We start from the raw sequence: 18,658 nt of genomic DNA on the forward strand, positions 1-18,658 counted from the left end.
GAAACAAGAGTTTCAGAGAAGCAACATGAAGACAGAGAAATAGAAGTATATTGCTCTAGGATTCATGTAAGTATGTTGGACATAAAAGTCGGTCTGGAACAAGTCTATATAGAACCAAGGTGAATTCCAAACAGTCAATGAAATTAGAGTAACTGACTTGTCAGGAACTCAGAGACTGTCAGAGTTCAGGAACCTAATAGGAACTTAAGTATGAACGTCGTTAAAAGTCGGTTTTAATGATATATATTTTACCTTATACGTGCATATCTTTTAGGGATTTGGTTTTACTGAATAAAGATATTTATCTTCTAATAAATCCCTTTTGGAAAAAGATAAGATTGTTTAAAAAGTATTTTAAACAAAAAGATAAGTTTTGAATAAAATCTGATTTTATGCTAAGTTTATCTTATTATTATTGACAGTTTTTATTCTTAACAAAAAGGTATATTTTTCGGAAAACTGATTTTTAGAAAATATCTTTTAAACTTATCTTTTCAGAAAATCTATCTTTTTCAAGATGAAATGAATAATTCGAGTGTACTATAAATATGCTCATATGCATTCATTCAAAGTTCAGGCTGACGAAGTGTAGTGGTCGTGCTTAATGGTTTTATCCTTCACCACGAAGCTAAGTCAGTCCTCCTGGTCAAAGTTCCTATCAGGTTTTTGGTTACAATACGTCTAGTGAGTTCCAGACAGATCTTGAGTGTTCAACATATTAGTTTTATACATTATATCTTTTATATGTATTGAGAGTTGTTTAAGGGTTTGAGTGAACTCTTGTAATGGGGAATTAATAAGGGTTTGAGTGAACTCTTGTATTAGGGTGAGAACTTGAGTGAGTTCTTTGTATGTAGAGAAGGCTTTGAGTGAAGCTTGAGAGAAAGAGAAAGAGTAAGGTTTTGAGTGAAGTCTTGAGTGAGAAGAGAGGTCTTTGAGGGAAGATTTCAAGCTGCAACTATTAGAGGGAATAGTTGTTGGGGATATGAGTTCGTTGAGGAACTCGGTAGAGGCTCAAGTTCCTCATAGGTTGTAACAGAGTCGTTGGCCTATTTTAGTGGAATGTTTTGAGTCAAAATCCCTTTGGGTCGAGGTTTTTCACTTCCTATTTGGCCTAGGAAGTTTTCCTCGTAAAATCTCTCTTGCACTATTTCTCTATTGCGTTAAGTTTCTTTTAATTCCGCAAAAAGTGACTAGCAATCTCCATACTACAATTCACCCCCTCTTTGTAGTATATCATCCGAAATAACAAAGAGGATACAACTATGAAAGATTAAATTAAAGGATCGATGTGACATGTAGCATGAGTGATTTCTATATTTACGAATTATATGTAAATAAAAATAATCGAATTTCACTTGGTTACCTAAAATAGATAGATAAATATGAAGTATCTAATACTAGAATGGATTTGGTCATCCTTATTAGTTATTCTCTCCATTAGTCTTAGTTTTAGTTTTTTTTTTTTGTTTTTTTTTTTTTTTTGGGAACCATTAGTCTTAGTTTGTTTTCCCTAAAATAGTAAAATCAACTAATATTATTCTGACAATTACATTTGTAACGTTTTTGTGAGCTAAATCTCATCATAGTTACATACTACCACGTGTTTGATCAAATTAGGGAAATTTTAGTTACATTTGTGTGAACTAAATCACAACCTAGTCTTAGTCATGCATTATCGTAAAACTTTCCGCAAATAAACATATGGTTGAAAACCACTCAAACAACTTTTTCATGGCTTTAAATATCCCATTATAATTCACTTCTTACCAAAAACATAAATCAAAAAGTTTCTAATTAGCTTATTATCGCAATTATATATATATTATATATAAAAAAAAAAAAATTAGAAAACAAAAAAGGAAGAGTTTCACCATTCTTTAAATCGATCTTCGTATAACAATTATTATTCAGTTTGAATAATTTTCGATGGAGTTATACATCCTACAGATTGTCACTATTCTTTATGTAAATTACAATATCTTTATTCAGATTAAAAAAAAAAAACTTTATATATCTACTTTTCACTTGACTAATGCGTTTTTTTTTTTTTTTTTTTATTTTTTTTTCTTCTAACGTTGTTTTGATTTTTGATTTTTGCAGGTAGCAATAACAGCCACCGAAGCAACCTTTATATTTCCAGGAGGACAGTTTGGAAAGAAAGGTATATAATATATAAGATTTACTTGGTAGTTTACTTCAAACTAGCTAATTTAGTAATTTTACTCTCCACATTTTCGATGATAATCTTTCACATTTTGCCAACATTTAATAGAGAAAAAAAAAAAAAAAGGATTTAAGCTCTTTGAATATAAAGACACCCCCGTAAAATAATCAATGATAATATTTAATTTATTAATACGTGAATATACTTTACATTTAAGATATTATATCTAACTCTTCATATAAATCTTTATATGCTTTGTCAAACTTCAAGGTGATGCACATTTCGGTGGTAACTTGAACTTTAAGAAGGAAGTTAATAAAAAGTTCGCGGTAATGGAGGGTTCAACTTTGGTGGACGCAAGGAAGCTTATGGAGCAGGTAAAATAAAAGGACAAACAGAAGCAACAAGTAAAGGCGTAGCACAATTGGGTGCTAATTTGAACTTAGATAAACAAGTGAGAGGCTCAGGAGGATTAAACTTTGGTGGATCTACCTCGACAACCGGTGAAAATCAAGGAGCAATTAAAGGTCAAACACAAATGGGAACCAACTTTAACTTTGATAAAAAAAGTAAAGGTTCTGTAGGCTTCAATTTTGGAGGAAATAAGGATCTGTCAGGTGAAGGAAAAGCTCAAGGGGTAGGGAAAGGCCAAACACAATTGGGTAACAACTATAACTTTAAAAAGGATGCTCATGCATCTGAAGGGTTCGATTTTGGAGGGAGCAAAGAAAAAAATTATCCTGATAGCCAGGCGACGGGGGCACCTCAAGGAGTAGAAAAAAACCAAGCACATTTTGGTGGTAACTTGAATTTTAATAAAGAAGCCCACGGTTCAGGAGGGTTCAATTTCGGTGGACACAAGGAAGTTTCTGGAGCAGATAAAACAAAGGGACAAACAGAAGCAACAAGTAAAGGCGAAGCACAATCGGGTGCTAATTTGAGGTTAGATAAACAAGTGAGAGGCTCGGGAGGATTAAACTTTGGTGGATCTACCTCGAAAACCGGTGAAAATCAAGGAGCAATTAAAGGTCAAACACAAATGGGAACCAACTTTAACTTTGATAAAAAAAGTAAAGGTTCTGTAGGCTTCAATTTTGGAGGAAATAAGGATCTGTCAGGTGAAGGAAAAGCTCAAGGGGTAGGGAAAGGCCAAACACAATTGGGTAGCAACTATAACTTTAAAAAGGATGCTCACGCATCTGGAGGGTTCGATTTTGGAGGGAGCAAAGAAAAAAATTATCCTGATAACCAGGCGACGAGGGCACCTCAAGGAGAAGAAAAAAGCCAAGCACATTTTGGTGGTAACTTGAATTTTAATAAAGAAGCTCACGGTTCAGGAGGGTTCAATTTCGGTGGACATAAGGAAGTTTCTGGAGCAGATAAAACAAAGGGACAAACAGAAGCAACAAGTAAAGGCAAAGCACAATCGGGTGCTAATTTGAGCTTAGATAAACAAGTGAGAGGCTCAGGAGGATTAAACTTTGGTGGATCTACCTCGAAAACCGGTGAAAATCAAGGAGCAATTAAAGGTCAAACACAAATGGGAACCAACTTTAACTTTGATAAAAAAAGTAAAGGTTCTGTAGGCTTCAATTTTGGAGGAAATAAGGATCTGTCAGGTGAAGGAAAAGCTCAAGGGGTAGGGAAAGGCCAAAACAATTGGGTAGCAACTATAACTTTAAAAAGGATGCTCACGCATCTGGAGGGTTCGAGTTTGGAGGGAGCAAAGAAAAAAATTATCCTGATAACCAGGCGACGAGGGCACCTCAAGGAGAAGAAAAAAGCCAAGCACATTTTGGTAGTAACTTGAATTTTAATAAAGAAGCTCACGGTTCAGGAGGGTTCAATTTCGGTGGACATAAGGAAGTTTCTGGAGCAGATAAAACAAAGGGACAAACAGAAGCAACAAGTAAAGGCAAAGCACAATCGGGTGCTAATTTGAGCTTAGATAAACAAGTGAGAGGCTCAGGAAGATTAAACTTTGGTGGATCTACCTCGACAACCGGTGAAAATCAAGGAGCAATTAAAGATCAAACACAAATGGGAACCAACTTTAACTTTGATAAAAAAAAGTAAAGGTTCTGTAGGCTTCAATTTTGGAGGAAATAAGGATCTGTCAGGTGAAGGAAAAGCTCAAGGGGTAGGGAAAGGCCAAACACAATTGGGTAGCAACTATAACTTTAAAAAGGATGCTCACGCATCTGGAGGGTTCGATTTTGGAGGGAGCAAAGAAAAAAATTATCCTGATAACCAGGCGACGGGGGCACCTCAAGGAGTAGAAAAAAGCCAAGCACATTTTGGTGGTAACTTGAAATTTAATAAAGAAGCTCACGGTTCAGGAGGGTTCAACTTCGGTGGACACAAGGAAGTTTCTGGAGCAGATAAAACAAAGGGACAAACAGAAGCAACAAGTAAAGGCGAAGCACAATCGGGTGCTAATTTGAACTTAGATAAACAAGTAAGAGGCTCAGGAGGATTAAACTTTGGTAGATCTACCTCGACAACCGGTGAAAATCAAGGAGCAATTAAAGGTCAAACACAAATGGGAACCAACTTTAACTTTGGTAAAAAAAGTAAAGGTTCTGTAGGATTCAATTTTGGAGGAAATAAGGATCTTTCAGGTGAAGGAAAAGCTCAAGGGGTAGGGAAAGGCCAAACACAATTGGGTAGCAACTATAACTTTAAAAAGGATGCTCACGCATCTGGAGGGTTCGATTTTGGAGGGAGCAAAGAAAAAAATTATCCTGATAACCAGGCGACGGGGGCACCTCAAGGAGTAGAAATAAGCCAAGCACATTTTGGTGGTAACTTGAAATTTAATAAAGAAGCTCACGGTTCAGGAGGGTTCAATTTCGGTGGACACAAGGAAGTTTCTGGAGCAGATAAAACAAAGGGACAAACAGAAGCAACAAGTAAAGGCGAAGCACAATCGGGTGCTAATTTGAACTTAGATAAACAAGTAAGAGGCTCAGGAGGATTAAACTTTGGTGGATCTACCTCGACAACCGGTGAAAATCAAGGAGCAATTAAAGGTCAAACACAAATGGGAACCAACTTTAACTTTGATAAAAAAAGTAAAGGTTCTATAGGCTTCAATTTTGGAGGAAATAAGGATCTGTCAGGTGAAGGAAAAGCTCAAGGGGTAGGGAAAGGCCAAACACAATTGGGTAACAACTATAACTTTAAAAAGGATGCTCACGCATCTGGAGGGTTCGGTTTTGGAGGGAGCAAAGAAAAAAATTATCCTGATAGCCAGGCGACGTGGGCACCTCAAGGAGTAGAAAAAAGCCAAGCACATTTTGGTGGTAACTTGAATTTTAATAAAGAAGCTCACGGTTCAGGAGGGTTCAATTTCGGTGGACATAAGGAAGTTTTTGGAGCAGATAAAAAAAGGGACAAACAGAAGCAACAAGTAAAGGCGAAGCACAATCGGGTGCTAATTTGAGGTTAGATAAACAAGTGAGAGGCTCGGGAGGATTAAAATTTGGTGGATCTACCTCGAAAACCGGTGAAAATCAAGGAGCAATTAAAGGTCAAACACAAATGGGAACCAACTTTAACTTTGATAAAAAAAGTAAAGGTTCTGTAGGCTTCAATTTTGGAGGAAATAAGGATCTTTCAGGTGAAGGAAAAGCTCAAGGGGTAGGGAAAGGCCAAACACAATTGGGTAACAACTATAACTTTAAAAGGATGCTCACGCATCTGGAGGGTTCGATTTGGAGGGAGCAAAGAACAAAATTATCCTGATAGCCAGGCAACGGGGGCACCTCAAGGAGTAGATAAAAGCCAAGCACATTTTGGTGGTAACTTGAAATTTAATAAAGAAGCTCACGGTTCAGGAGGGTTCAATTTCGGTGGACACAAGGAAGTTTCTGGAGCAGATAAAACAAAAGGACAAATTTAAGCCAAGCGGCAGGGGCAGCCTAAGGGACTTGCCATGGCCAAACTTGCTATAACGGACAATTAACCCGATCAAAGTTGAGAAATAAGTTGGGATTTTTGCATCGATTTTTTTAGTCTAAATGTTGAGGATTCAAGAAGTATAAGCCAAGGGTTGAGCTAAGCATTAGATTAACTCCAAAAGGGGCATGAAAGTCATAAAGTTATAACTCTTGATAATGTCATTTTTATGAGATCGCGAGCTAGTTTAATTATTCAATGAGGGTAGCTAGGTAAATTGAATGTGACCACTTTTATATAAGAGATCTCAAGAAATGAAATTATTAGTGTTTTTTTTTTCTTACACTATCTTTTAAATTGAATGTTTATTAAATTTCAATAGCGTAAGTTAAACGATGTCATTGTTCGTTGTACCGGATAATACATGCATTTTTAATTAAATAAATGAACTTATCATGATGTGTACTCCATACATACTTTTCACCCTATTTAACTTACTCTAACATTCTTTCCTCTTAACAAACCACCATTGGCCAATTGCAAGGCCATCACCGGCGATAAAGTCATGTTTATTTGTATTGGTCGTAAATGTTTGGGATTTTTTTTTTCAATGAACGCCTAACAACAACAACAACAATAATATATTACGACAATAACAATATTAACAATAACAATAAGATTAATAATAATAATAATAATAATAACATTTATAATAATAATAATAAAAAAATAACATTATAATTATTATTATTATTATTATTATTACAACAAAATAACGATCACAACAATAATAATAACAATAGCAATAATAATAATAATAATAATAATAATAATAAAATAATAATAATAATAATAGCATATAAATAATAATAATAATAATAATAATAATAAGGCCAAATTAGAAAATAACACCCAATAAAACCCACGATTTTAATAATAACACCAATGAAAAAAAAAAAGTTTTATTATAACACCACCAAAAAGCCCAAAATTTTGGTTTCACCACCCACTAACAGATTTTTGGACGGAAATTGTTAGTGGGACCCACCAGGGACACGTGTCAGTTGTTTATTGGTTTAAAAAAAAGAAAAATTTAAAAAAAACACAGCCCACCACCAGCACGACCTGCCCCATCCGCCGCTGCCGCCGGCATCCCCTGCCCTCACATAATTCGGCGAAACCAGACCACGCCAAACGCCAGCCTAGCCACCCCCACCTCTATCGAAACCCTAACCCCACCACACCACCTCAGCCGAAACTTAAACCTAGCGAGCAGTCCCTACCACCGCCCCGTTTTCAGCCCCTCTCCCTTTCTCCCGTCTAGTTTTCGCCCCCTCCCTCCATTAGCTGAACCGAAATCCTAACCCCCACGCACCTGAACCGAAATCACTTTCTGATTCGGAGATTCAGAGGAGATAGAAAAGCACTACAAGAAAACAGCTTGATTCCGACGGACAAGAATTTCCGTCGGAAAAGCCAGAAATTCCGACGGAATTTTATTCCATAGGAAATCCGTCGGAATATTCCGACGGAATATAAACCCGTCGGAATATATGGGCTTTCCGACTGAATATTCCGTCGGAACATTCAATTTTCCGACGGAAAATATATCCGTCGGAAGTTTTTGACAGATTATTCCGTCAGAACGTTTTATTTCCGGCGGAAATAAAATCCGTCGGAAATTTACGACGGAATATTCCGTCGGAAATTTACGACGGAATATTCCGTCGGAAATTTCCGACGGATTTTATTTATTTTCGACGGAATTATGACTATTAAAAAAAAAACTGAATATAAAAAAAAATTCCGGAACCCTAACCCACCCTTTCATTTCTCTTTTCTCTCTCCTCTCCTCTCTCTCCGCCTCTCTTGTCTTTCTCTCTCCTCTCCTCTTTCCTCTTCTCTTCTTCTCTAAACTCATCCCCCCTCCTTCCTTCCATCTCCTCCACCCTCTCTTTCTCTCTCTCTTCTCCTTCTCGTTCTTTTTCCTTTCTTTGTCAGCCACCACGACACCCACGACACCGTCAACCACCACGACACCCACGACACCCACGACGACGCAACCACCACCACAACCCACAACACAACCACCACGACTACCACGATGTAAACAACATTAATTGTAGATCTATTTTTTTATTTAACAATTTTGTATATAATTATTTTTTGATTTACTTGTAATGTAATTTTATTAATTTCAGAAGATAACTGTTAATATATTTATTTTGTTTGATTTCAATTTTTTTTTTTTTTTTTGTCGGATCTATAAATTTATTGTGTTGGTGGTGGTTTTCTATTTTGGGGGTTCGGTGTGGTGGGGTTGTGGTGTTGTCGGTGGTGTTGGGGTGTGCTGTTTTTGGGGTGGTTTCGGTTTGTGGTGGTGTGGGTGGTGTTGTGGTTATAGGGGGTATGTGTGGTGGTGGGTGGTTATAGGGGTATGTGTGGTGGTGGGTGGTTTGTGTTTCGGGTTTGTTGTGGGTTTTTTTGGTGGGCTGGTGGTGTGGGGGTGGTGGGTTTTTTAGGTGGGCAGGGGGTGGGCTCGTGGTGTGGGGGTGGTTGATTTTTTTGGTGGGCAAGGGATGGTGGTGTGGGGTTGGTCTACGGTTTGTTTTAGGGAGGTGGGGTGGGTGTGGGTGGGGTTGGTCTGGGTGGGTGGGGGTTGTTGGTGGGGGTGGGGGTGGGGGTGGTGTGGGTGGGGGTGTTGGTGGGTGTTAGGGTGGTCTGGGTGGGGGATGTTCTGGGCAGGTAGGGTGGGTGTGGGTGGGTGGATGGGTGTGGTGGTCTGGGGTGGGTGGGGGTGGGGGTTTTTCTTGGTAGGTGGGGCGTTTTTTTATTTTTTTTATTGAATTTTCCGACGGAAATTTCCGTCGAAATATACCGTTTTCGACAGAAATTTCTGTCGGAATATTCCCCTTGCGACGGAATATTCCGTCGGAATCCACTTCATCTCCGACGGAATTTTCCGTCGGAACTTTGCGACAAAATTTCGGTTAAAGTCAAAACCAGCTTCAACAGAATGTATTCCGTCGAAAATTCCTTCGGAAAAGGGGCTTCCGACGGAATTTCCTTCGGAAGACGTTGAATTACCTACAAAGGCTGTTCCGAGAGACAGTTTCGGACGGAATTCTGTCGGAAGGCCGTTTTCCGACGAAATTTCCCCTTTTTTTGACGGAAAAAATCCGTCGGAATTCAGCTGTTTTCTTGTACTGAAGGAGGATCGTGGGTAGGAGGAGGAGCGGTGGTCTGCGTCGGGTCTTGGGGTTTGGGTTGTGGGTCTGAAGGAGGCGAAGGGGCTAAGTGGTTTTCGCGGAGGGTTGTGGTGGGTGGGGGTGATTTTTCAGGGAGAAGGAAGGGGGAAGGGGATTTACGGGGGGGGGGGTGATGTTGGTGGGGGTGACGGCCGGTGGTTTTGCCAGTGAAAGGAAGGGAATCCGATGGCAGTGGGGGTCTCCGCCGATGGTGGGGCTGGTGGCTGGGTTAGAGTTTAGGGGTTTTTCTTTTTTTTTAAATTAATTTTTATTTTTATTTTAACAACAACAACAACACATATATTTCATATTATAGGTTATTGCATCTACAAAATCCACCTTTTCTTAATCTCCTCGACAATCGACATTGTGAAAATTGCAGCAGCAAAAATCCTCCTCTATTGACCCCATATCGGGTTTGGGATAGACGATGAATTGCTAAAACTTATCTATCGTCGTGTGTTACATTACAGGTTGGGCGTTCCTATATTCTTTATTTCAACACCAATGTTTTGCTTGCTCCAGGATTTTCAAGGGGGTTATATTTGGTGATCATGTGGTGTCGTGTGCTGACATTGTGGGTATTAAACATCGGCAAAATGTTGTTTGGGATACCTTTGTTGATGTTTGTTATCGGTCTTAGGTTTTGGTAAGGAAAGAGGTTGATATTGGACTGTCTGGATCGGAGGGAACGACAGAGCTCTCCGACTTGTAGATGTGTTACACTATTCTTGGGATCGGGGTTGTGATGTGTGTGTTGACTTGACAAGATCTTCTCCTTTGACCACAAACTGGGTTGTCTAACTTTATTCCAGGCCAGGTTGTGACTAATGCGGCTAATCGAAAGCGAGTCAAGTTACGAAGAAAGTTTTCGGGCAATTGGTTTATGGTTTTCTTCCTTTCTATTTTTCTTCTCTTAGGGAACTAAATAAGGATGTTGTTGCGCTGTTGAAGTAGTTTTAGAAGTTCTTTAAGGCCCAAGACATTTGGGCTAGTGTTGCTGCTCATATCTTCACCAAGATTGACTTTGCTGTAGCTAAAGAAGTGGGGCCCAGATTTTATCTAGACTTCCCACTAATTTTTTATAATTTTTATTAACTTTGTTTTTAAATTTGCATTTGAAATAACAACAACTACTACAACAATAACATTAATAATAATTCAAATTAGCACACACACATATATAAAACACACACATAACAACAATAAAAACAATCACATACACACACCTTGAATAGAATAATTAAAAGGTCCAATATATAAGGAAACACACACACACACACATATTAGCCTATCAACCCTCGACCTCTTTTGACCTTTTTCCTTTATTTTATATAAGAGTATATACAACGTACATAACATGAATTGAAGTATTTATCATTGTAGGAAAATTTTCAAATTCAACTTTGAGCTCCACTGTGATCATGTTTTTAAAGCATGGTGACGTCCAAAGGGAAGGAAGCTAAAGATAAAAGAGTCGCCAACAAGTTTTTATGAACTTGTAAACCGTTCACAGGTGTGAAGGTTACACCCCATTCACGATCACGGAGATCGCTAACTCCATAGTGGTCCGGAACCATGACTGTATATTCGGGGATGATGGTACAAATCCAACCTAAAAAAGATTGAACCCGCCCTAAATCGACCTCTACTTAATTCTTATGATATTCAATGTGTGCTTTTCGATCAACATACAATCAATAAATTATTCCTAAGCATATTTAATCTACGTTGGTTGATTATTAATACATCACAATCAAATCTATTATTGGTGATCACTTGAATTTAAATCACATTAGCCTAAACCAAATTATTAATTGTCTTATTAAACGTGATTTCAAGTACAAAATTCCCTTTAAACCTGCAAGAAAGGGCGTGATCAAGCAATAACAATAATGTCATGAATAATCAAGCAACATATAATTGTCACAACAATCATCATCAATAATATCATCATCAAAACATGATTAGCAAGATCCTAGGCATGATACTAAACAGATTTATAACAAACTAACTCTAGCATATCACTAATAAAAAAGATCAAAGCTTGAGCCTAAACATGATACTAGAAAGCATAATAACATCCTAACATGACACTATGAATTAAAAATAATATTCTAAGCATGATTGAATTACTCACTTTGATGTCTCGTATCTCTTTCTATCAATAAAAAAATGCACACGTTAGTAAACTTCAAGAAAGATTAAATCAAAATAAATAAATCAAATATGAACTGAAATATAGATTTGGGACCAAACCCTCAGAACTATCAACCTTCACGTCGAGGTTAAAGACAACTTCGAGCCTGGCTTGGAGTATTCAATGCTCGTGAAGGAGGTATGGTGTTTTTCTTGGGAAAAGTATCAAGAATGTGTGTTTAAGATGTGTTTAGTCTAAGGCTAGGCTAAGAAAACGGGAAAGAAAGAGAGAATAAGCTTTAGCATAGAGAGGGGATTAGATGATGATTGTTGGTGAATGATGACGGGGTGATACGACCTCTATTTATAGGAAAAAAGAGGGTCGAAGGATCTAAAAAGAGTCAGAATCCGACTAGAAGTAAAACAAATTCCATCGTGGCGCGACGGCTTTATCGCGGCACCACAACCTTGTCGTGGCGTGACAGGCTTGCCGCTCAGCGATGGTTTTAGAAAGATTGAATCCGTACAGAAACCAATCGGATTCGGTTAATCAAATTTCTGTACGTATTCTACTTTGACCGGGATTAAAATCATTGAAAAATAGATGTTTAATCCGATGTAAAATTCTTAAGTCTTTATCTTTTCTCAAAACAGGATGAATTAGAAACTTCTAAAGGATTCTAGAAACTAATGGTAAATCCTAATGGATTTAGGAATGAGGTTAAGGTTAATGTGTAGGACTATAGATGCACTAAGCGGAAATTGCATGAATCATATTCATAACCATCTAACAACCAAGATCAATGCATAACACATAAAGAATATAGAATTGCACCTTTGAAAGCGTGATTCTACGTGTGATCGAGTAAGATCAATAAGGAGATCAAGAACCCCAAGTCTGATTCCTCTACTTAGTCCACGAGTACAAATTGGACCTCCACTAATGCTTGTTATTTGTGATTGAACCCTTCAATCAACCTTTTACGGAGAAGAGGGGAACAAACTTACCACTGCACGATCCACCACGACGAGCACCACGAACCACCAAGGGGGCGACCGGCCGTGCGGTTTTGTGAAAGGGGAAGGGCGTGCGTAAGGAGGAGATAAAGAGATTAGGGTTTTGGGAATAGGTTGCCTTGTTTCACAATTCATTGACTTGTTAATTGTGTCTCGTGTCAACCCTAGGCATGGACTTTATTTATAGATCATATCTAGAAATAAGAGTCCATGTCAAGCCCAATTCCTAACTCTATTCTAACTACTCTAGCCCAACCCCTTACATGGTTTTTCATAGCCTCATGCGGCCCATTGATGGGCCTCACACTTTTTCAATCCAATACTCATGTGTGTGACCTCATATGATCATTTATCATATCTAGCAACAGACAATGACGACCCACAAGAATGAACTAATTATCTCTATGACATCGATCCTTGATACATCTAGTAATTGCACTTGACGAAGACATAATTCCTTCAGTCTCCCACTTGTCTGAGACAAGTGCGCAATATTCAAATTCCTTAAGTCAATATGTGTCGATTTAATAATATGATTGCATCACATGTCGAGATCATATTAATCTACAAATAATTTCTTGAAAACTGAGTTAGAATTACAAAACAAATGATTACCGAGTAATACATTTGGGCACGGCTACGTATTCTCTGAATTCTCCCTCTTCAAGGGGCCATGACACATTCCTAATTAAATAGGCAGACTCAATCCAGTCTTGTGGCAACCAATAAAGCTCCTACTCAATTCTTGAAGTAACCGGGAAACATCCTTTATATATAGCCTCCTTTTACGGCACGACGTTTTACCACAATTAAATCAATCATTGAATGAAATCAATGTTCCACTAATGTCAAAGGATTCCACTAATATATCCTGAAGCTCTATACTTGAACTTCAAAGTAGGTCTATAGTTCGATCATGCATCATTCATGCATATCAAAGTGATTGACCGAGCATCTCTATGTCCCTATAGCCCATGAAACTACGCTATCCAATCAATCTTACATGCTAGTCCATTTATTGAAATCGTTTATGTCCAATTTAATGATTTCGAACTAGGAACTTAAATAATGTATGAATTTAGTTCACCTGTGGGGTTTCATTCACCAAGTCATCAACTTGATGAGCTCATCAATTCATAATTATTTTTGGACATTTCATTTAAAATCAAAATCATAATTTAATAAGAGAAATAATAAATTTCTGATTAGACATAATTCTGCAAGTTGATGTATTACTTATGTGATATGTAAAAACATACACAACTTAAATTACATAACTTGATTCAATCTAAGAACCTTAGCATAACTCTCATACCTTGGTCATGGAAGGGGTTGTAAGTACAATTCATGAAACAATCTCATAAATATGAATTTTGCAACTTCTAAAATCTTATAATAATATTCATCTCATACTTTAAGAATCTTCCTTCGTCCTTTCGCAAGGACTTAGGAATTTCTAATTTGTACTCCAATGTTAAATTTGTTTTCGATTGAAATCTATCATCACTTGTTCTTAAAATATGTGAATCAAATAGACCAGCATAGTCAATGTCACGCATGATGTATCCTTTGCAAAATACACAAGGAGCATCACACAAACTCTTAACTTCATTAACCTTTCTCAAAGCATTGAATCTATCTTTAAGCGACGTGCCATGTTATATGGGATTGAAACTCTTCTCAATATAATGTTGAACCTCATAATATTATCAATATAAGTTTCTTAACTAAGCTCAAAAATCCTTCAAAACCTATCTTTATAGAGCTTGAATCCCAACTGTACTCATCTTCCTCTTCAAGGTTTTTCATACAAAATGCATTAGCCATCACTTGACCCTTCAAACAATGAACAATCGTTCTTTGTATTACACCAAGAAAACTGTATAGCTCCCACTAAACATCAATTTATAATTGTAATTTTGATATTATTATTTACAAAATTAAGTTAGAATTGGTTTATACTTTGAACTTATTAAGTGGTATTTTTATCAGGTTACAAGGTACCCTACAGGTTCCGGCTCCAAAAAAATTAAGAACTTGAACTGGAACCTGTTGCAACAGTTCCTCCATTTTGCTAGAATCGGAACTTCTTTCGATTAAAAGTACCCAGATTTTTTCTCACCCGGCCCCTAATGCTCACCAAAAGTCCCTATTAGACTTTCTGGTTTTTATAACATATATACAAGTACTTTTCTACTATGAACATTTGTTGGATTTCGAACACGAGACCTCGAGGAAACAAGATCTAACTCCATACCATCTTAGCTAATAATAATTCATGTCATCTATACAAATAAATATAACTATAAAAGGAAAAACGAGATTAGTAGTTGAAAAAAATATATATTAAGAGGAATAAAATCAACATTTCTCAAACAATAGAGTGTTAAAAATTGTCTTTCGATACTATTTTTTAATTAGTCACATTATGCATAACATACATAATTGATGAAAATATATTTCATAAAGAAACAATTTAATCAAAGTGGTAACCTGGTGCAACGCCCGGCTGCACTCTAGTTTGTTTATTATACTACCTCCGTTAATAGTTATTTGCAACGATGAGACATTTTTCCTTCCTACTTTATGTCAAATCGTATCAAATAACTGTTAACGAAGGTAGTATAAAGGATTCTCTTTTGTATTGTAAGAAAATAAAAAGTGGGAGAGGTGGGGTAGTGAAGAATGAGAAAATGTAGGATTTAATTAGGTTTTGAGGTTTGTGGTTCAAAAGAGAGTATAACAAAATTATTTTTTTTATTAGTGATCCCATTCTATATTTAGTAACGTGTCAAATTGTTTTAAGACGGATAAAAATGATAATTGTATCAAATATTATATAACGGAGAGAGTACTTACCGCACAACCAAATGCAAAATTCCTTTTCTGTTCAACAACTAAAAAAAAAATAGTCATAAAATCGAAATTTTTTGATGAATTGATTCACTAAAGGCGTTGGCGACTTGGCAGTAGTGGTTGTGTAAATAATTTATAATCTCTATTGATAAGCTTCTCTTCTTTTGCTCGTATAATTATAATTAGGGTCCGATTCACTAATTACTTGTACAATACAATTCCTAAAGCTAGATTTTGATGAAATGTTTTATCGCTGCCAAGGATGTTGCATTGTTCCGAAAGGTGGTGAAAATTTTGCCTCTTAATCTTCCCCACTAAAATTTCGGTTCCCTCGTTTACTTAGTTGGACTTACTTGCATAATTTAATTGGTGGTGTACAAAATAATTTTGTACACTGAGCTTACATGGAGTCATTTTCTTGTATAATAGAAAAATTGGCATAAAATAATTCCAATTATATATTAACGGTGTATGAAAAATAATACAAACTCAACAATTTGCTAATAGCGGTACCCAATGTTATCAGGATCGGGATCCTACTTTGGATCGGTGAGAGGAGTAGGATCGAATCGGTGAAATCGGATCGTGGAATCGTAAGATTCTACAAATTTGATAAAAAATAGTAATAAAAGGGTTGTTACATAATTAGATAACAATTTTTATGCCATAAAAATGGTAAAATTTATAGTTTTAATAGTTGGATAGTAATTCTCTTAGCTTAGAGAAAAGTTTGATTACTTTAGGCTCATTTTAATAAGTAAAAAGTAAGATCGTACGATCTTGACCAATCCTACTCGATTCTGACCGATCCTGCACGATTATGTCCGATCCTGATCGATCCTGTACAATCCAATAATAGTTTTAAGTGAAAAATAGGATCGTCCGATCCCACCCGATCCTGTACGATCCTGACCGATCCTGTATGATCCTACAACGATCCTGCTTACTCTGCGATTCTGCATCCGATCCGAATTGTTTGACTAAAATGGGATCGTAGGATCGCACGATCCTACGATCCGGATCGCGATTTTGACTGGTGACTGGTGTATTATTTTGCACATATAGTGCAAAAGGTGGTATTGCTAATAGCAAATAGTAAAATTCGTATTATTTTGCACACACCGTTGAATAGTTGGTATTATTGTAAGCCAATTTTCCTTTATAATATTTTTAAAAAACAAAATTATACGGAGTATGTTTTTAATTGCCTGAAAAAATATTATGTTGATTTCCATTGCAATTTTTTTCTTCAATTAATTATTCCCTAAAATAGTAAATTTTTTCTTATGCTCTCTACTAGCCTCTTAACTCCTTCCATGCATATATATACCTACTATATATAGTATGTTTAATTTAGAAAAGAGAACAAGTACAGTTACATTTTTGTGGAACAAAATCTATCAAAACTATAGGCCATTGCATTAATGTCAATAATATACTAAGGGCGGAGATAATTTCTCTCTCCAATTAATAAACTTGGATAATTGTATAAATACTCTCATTGCCCTTTTTTTCTTTAATTTCTTCCTATTTACTACTAATACCGTTCCAAATTTCTCCTAAAAGAGGAAAAAAAAAACAAATAAAGAACAAAAAAACCGCCTTTCTTACTCACTCTATCAAAATTGAAGTATCTAGTTATTCTTATTACTTTCGATGGGATCACACAGCTTAAACATATTCGCACTTCTCCATGTAAAACATAATTATTATTTCTTCATTTTATACGAAAATAATACTTTCTATGTAAGATAATTATAGAATACATAATATTTTCTCCTTATTCGAAATGGAATGATTTTATACGTACACATATATATACCTAATTTTAATGATTTAATTTTAATTTTTGCAGATAGCAATAATAACAAGTGAAGCACATTTAATAGGAGGTGTAATTGCAGGAGGGGGTGTTGGAGGAAAATCATTAGCCCCTGGAGCTGCTTTCGGAGGATTTGGCATGGGTCTAACAAATGCCCCGGATAAGAAAGGTTAAAGCATAAATTTAAATACTTCTTCTATTCTTAAAAGAAGGTTACGTTTATTATTTTATGTATTCTCCTTTAATGATACGTTTTAATTATTTTTTCAATTAAAATAATATTTATTTTTCTAAATATTTCCCTCATACATATATACTTTCCATGCAATTATCTTTGTTATAACAATATTTACCTACCCTTAATAACTATTTGATGCATGTGACATCTAGCATTGTTCTCCCCTATCTCATCTTTCTTATTGATCGTGTAAAATCACCAACCATAACTTTCTTTTGAGAATGGAGGGAATAGCATTTTAGTAACCCAAAAACTTGTACAATATATACATACATTTTTTTGAAAAATAATAATAATAAATTACCGTTCATCTTTTTTTTGTTTTATGCCATTTTTTCTACAAATGAAAAAGTATATATATGGTGGAACTATGGAAGTGGTAAAGTTCACACTCGCTCATGGCAAGTTAAAATGTCATAACATATCCTTGTGTATGATTATGCATGGATGCCAATTCGCTTATTTTAGTAATGCTTTATTTCGATATGATGCTTAAGACTTGAGATAAAATTTTGTCAATAATATTTACATTAATTGAGAAAATATATACGAAGTACAACATGGTTTAATCTTTTTTGGTCAAAATTTCAGGGCAGCAAGGTTCGGGGCAACCATTTGGAAAGTCTATAAGCAAAGATTCCAATCAATCTTTTCCAAAATCTTTGGAGAAAAAGTCAGAAGAAAAAACATCTGAATTCAACCAAAAGTTTAACATGTCTTCAGTCGATGATCATCCTTTAACACCTTTGAGCAACACATATGAAAACCTACCTTTTGGAAATACTAAAAGCGAAGGACTCAATCAACCTTTGAATATATCTTTGGGCAAAACATTTGGACCTCCCTTGAACGAAACCTCTGATCTACGTTTTAGTAATTTAAGTCGCGAATTTAACCAATTACCAATCAGTATACCGTCGTTGGAAGCAGCCAACAATAACTCTAGTCGCAACCACTCTTCATTTGGTAACTATCCCGGGATGTACTTTAACCACACATCATCTCAATTTTCTAAAAAGAACTCAACCAAGATTTCATCAACTCGTGCGTCCAAGGAATCGTCTCAAAAATCTTCAAGTGAAACATCTAAACAATCTTCTGAAAAATCTTCTAAAAGTTCTACAAGACACGGATCAAGGGAAACTTCAAAAACATCCACAAGAAACACTTCAAAACAAGCATCAAAACAATCTTCTAAAAAAATCTCGAAGCAAAGTATCTAGAAAATCTTCTAAGAAATCAGCAAGGCGTAAATCATCAAGCAAAGGTTC

The 18,658-nt window shown here is 36.1% G+C and overlaps 1 protein-coding gene across 1 annotated transcript; it reads left to right on the forward strand.

Annotated features, from left to right (window-relative positions):
* The first annotated feature begins 2,705 nt into the window (after positions 1 to 2,705).
* Positions 2,706 to 17,323, forward strand: LOC110689067 (uncharacterized PE-PGRS family protein PE_PGRS20-like). Its single transcript, XM_021865809.1, has 3 exons — positions 2,706 to 3,786; positions 4,255 to 5,600; positions 17,183 to 17,323. Exons 1-3 carry the CDS (start codon positions 2,706 to 2,708, stop codon positions 17,321 to 17,323), a joined length of 2,568 nt encoding a protein of 855 aa, XP_021721501.1.
* Positions 17,324 to 18,658: the final 1,335 nt, after the last annotated feature.

Source organism: Chenopodium quinoa, unplaced genomic scaffold (assembly GCF_001683475.1).
Source record: "Chenopodium quinoa cultivar QQ74 unplaced genomic scaffold, ASM168347v1, whole genome shotgun sequence".
NCBI lineage: Eukaryota > Viridiplantae > Streptophyta > Magnoliopsida > Caryophyllales > Amaranthaceae > Chenopodium > Chenopodium quinoa.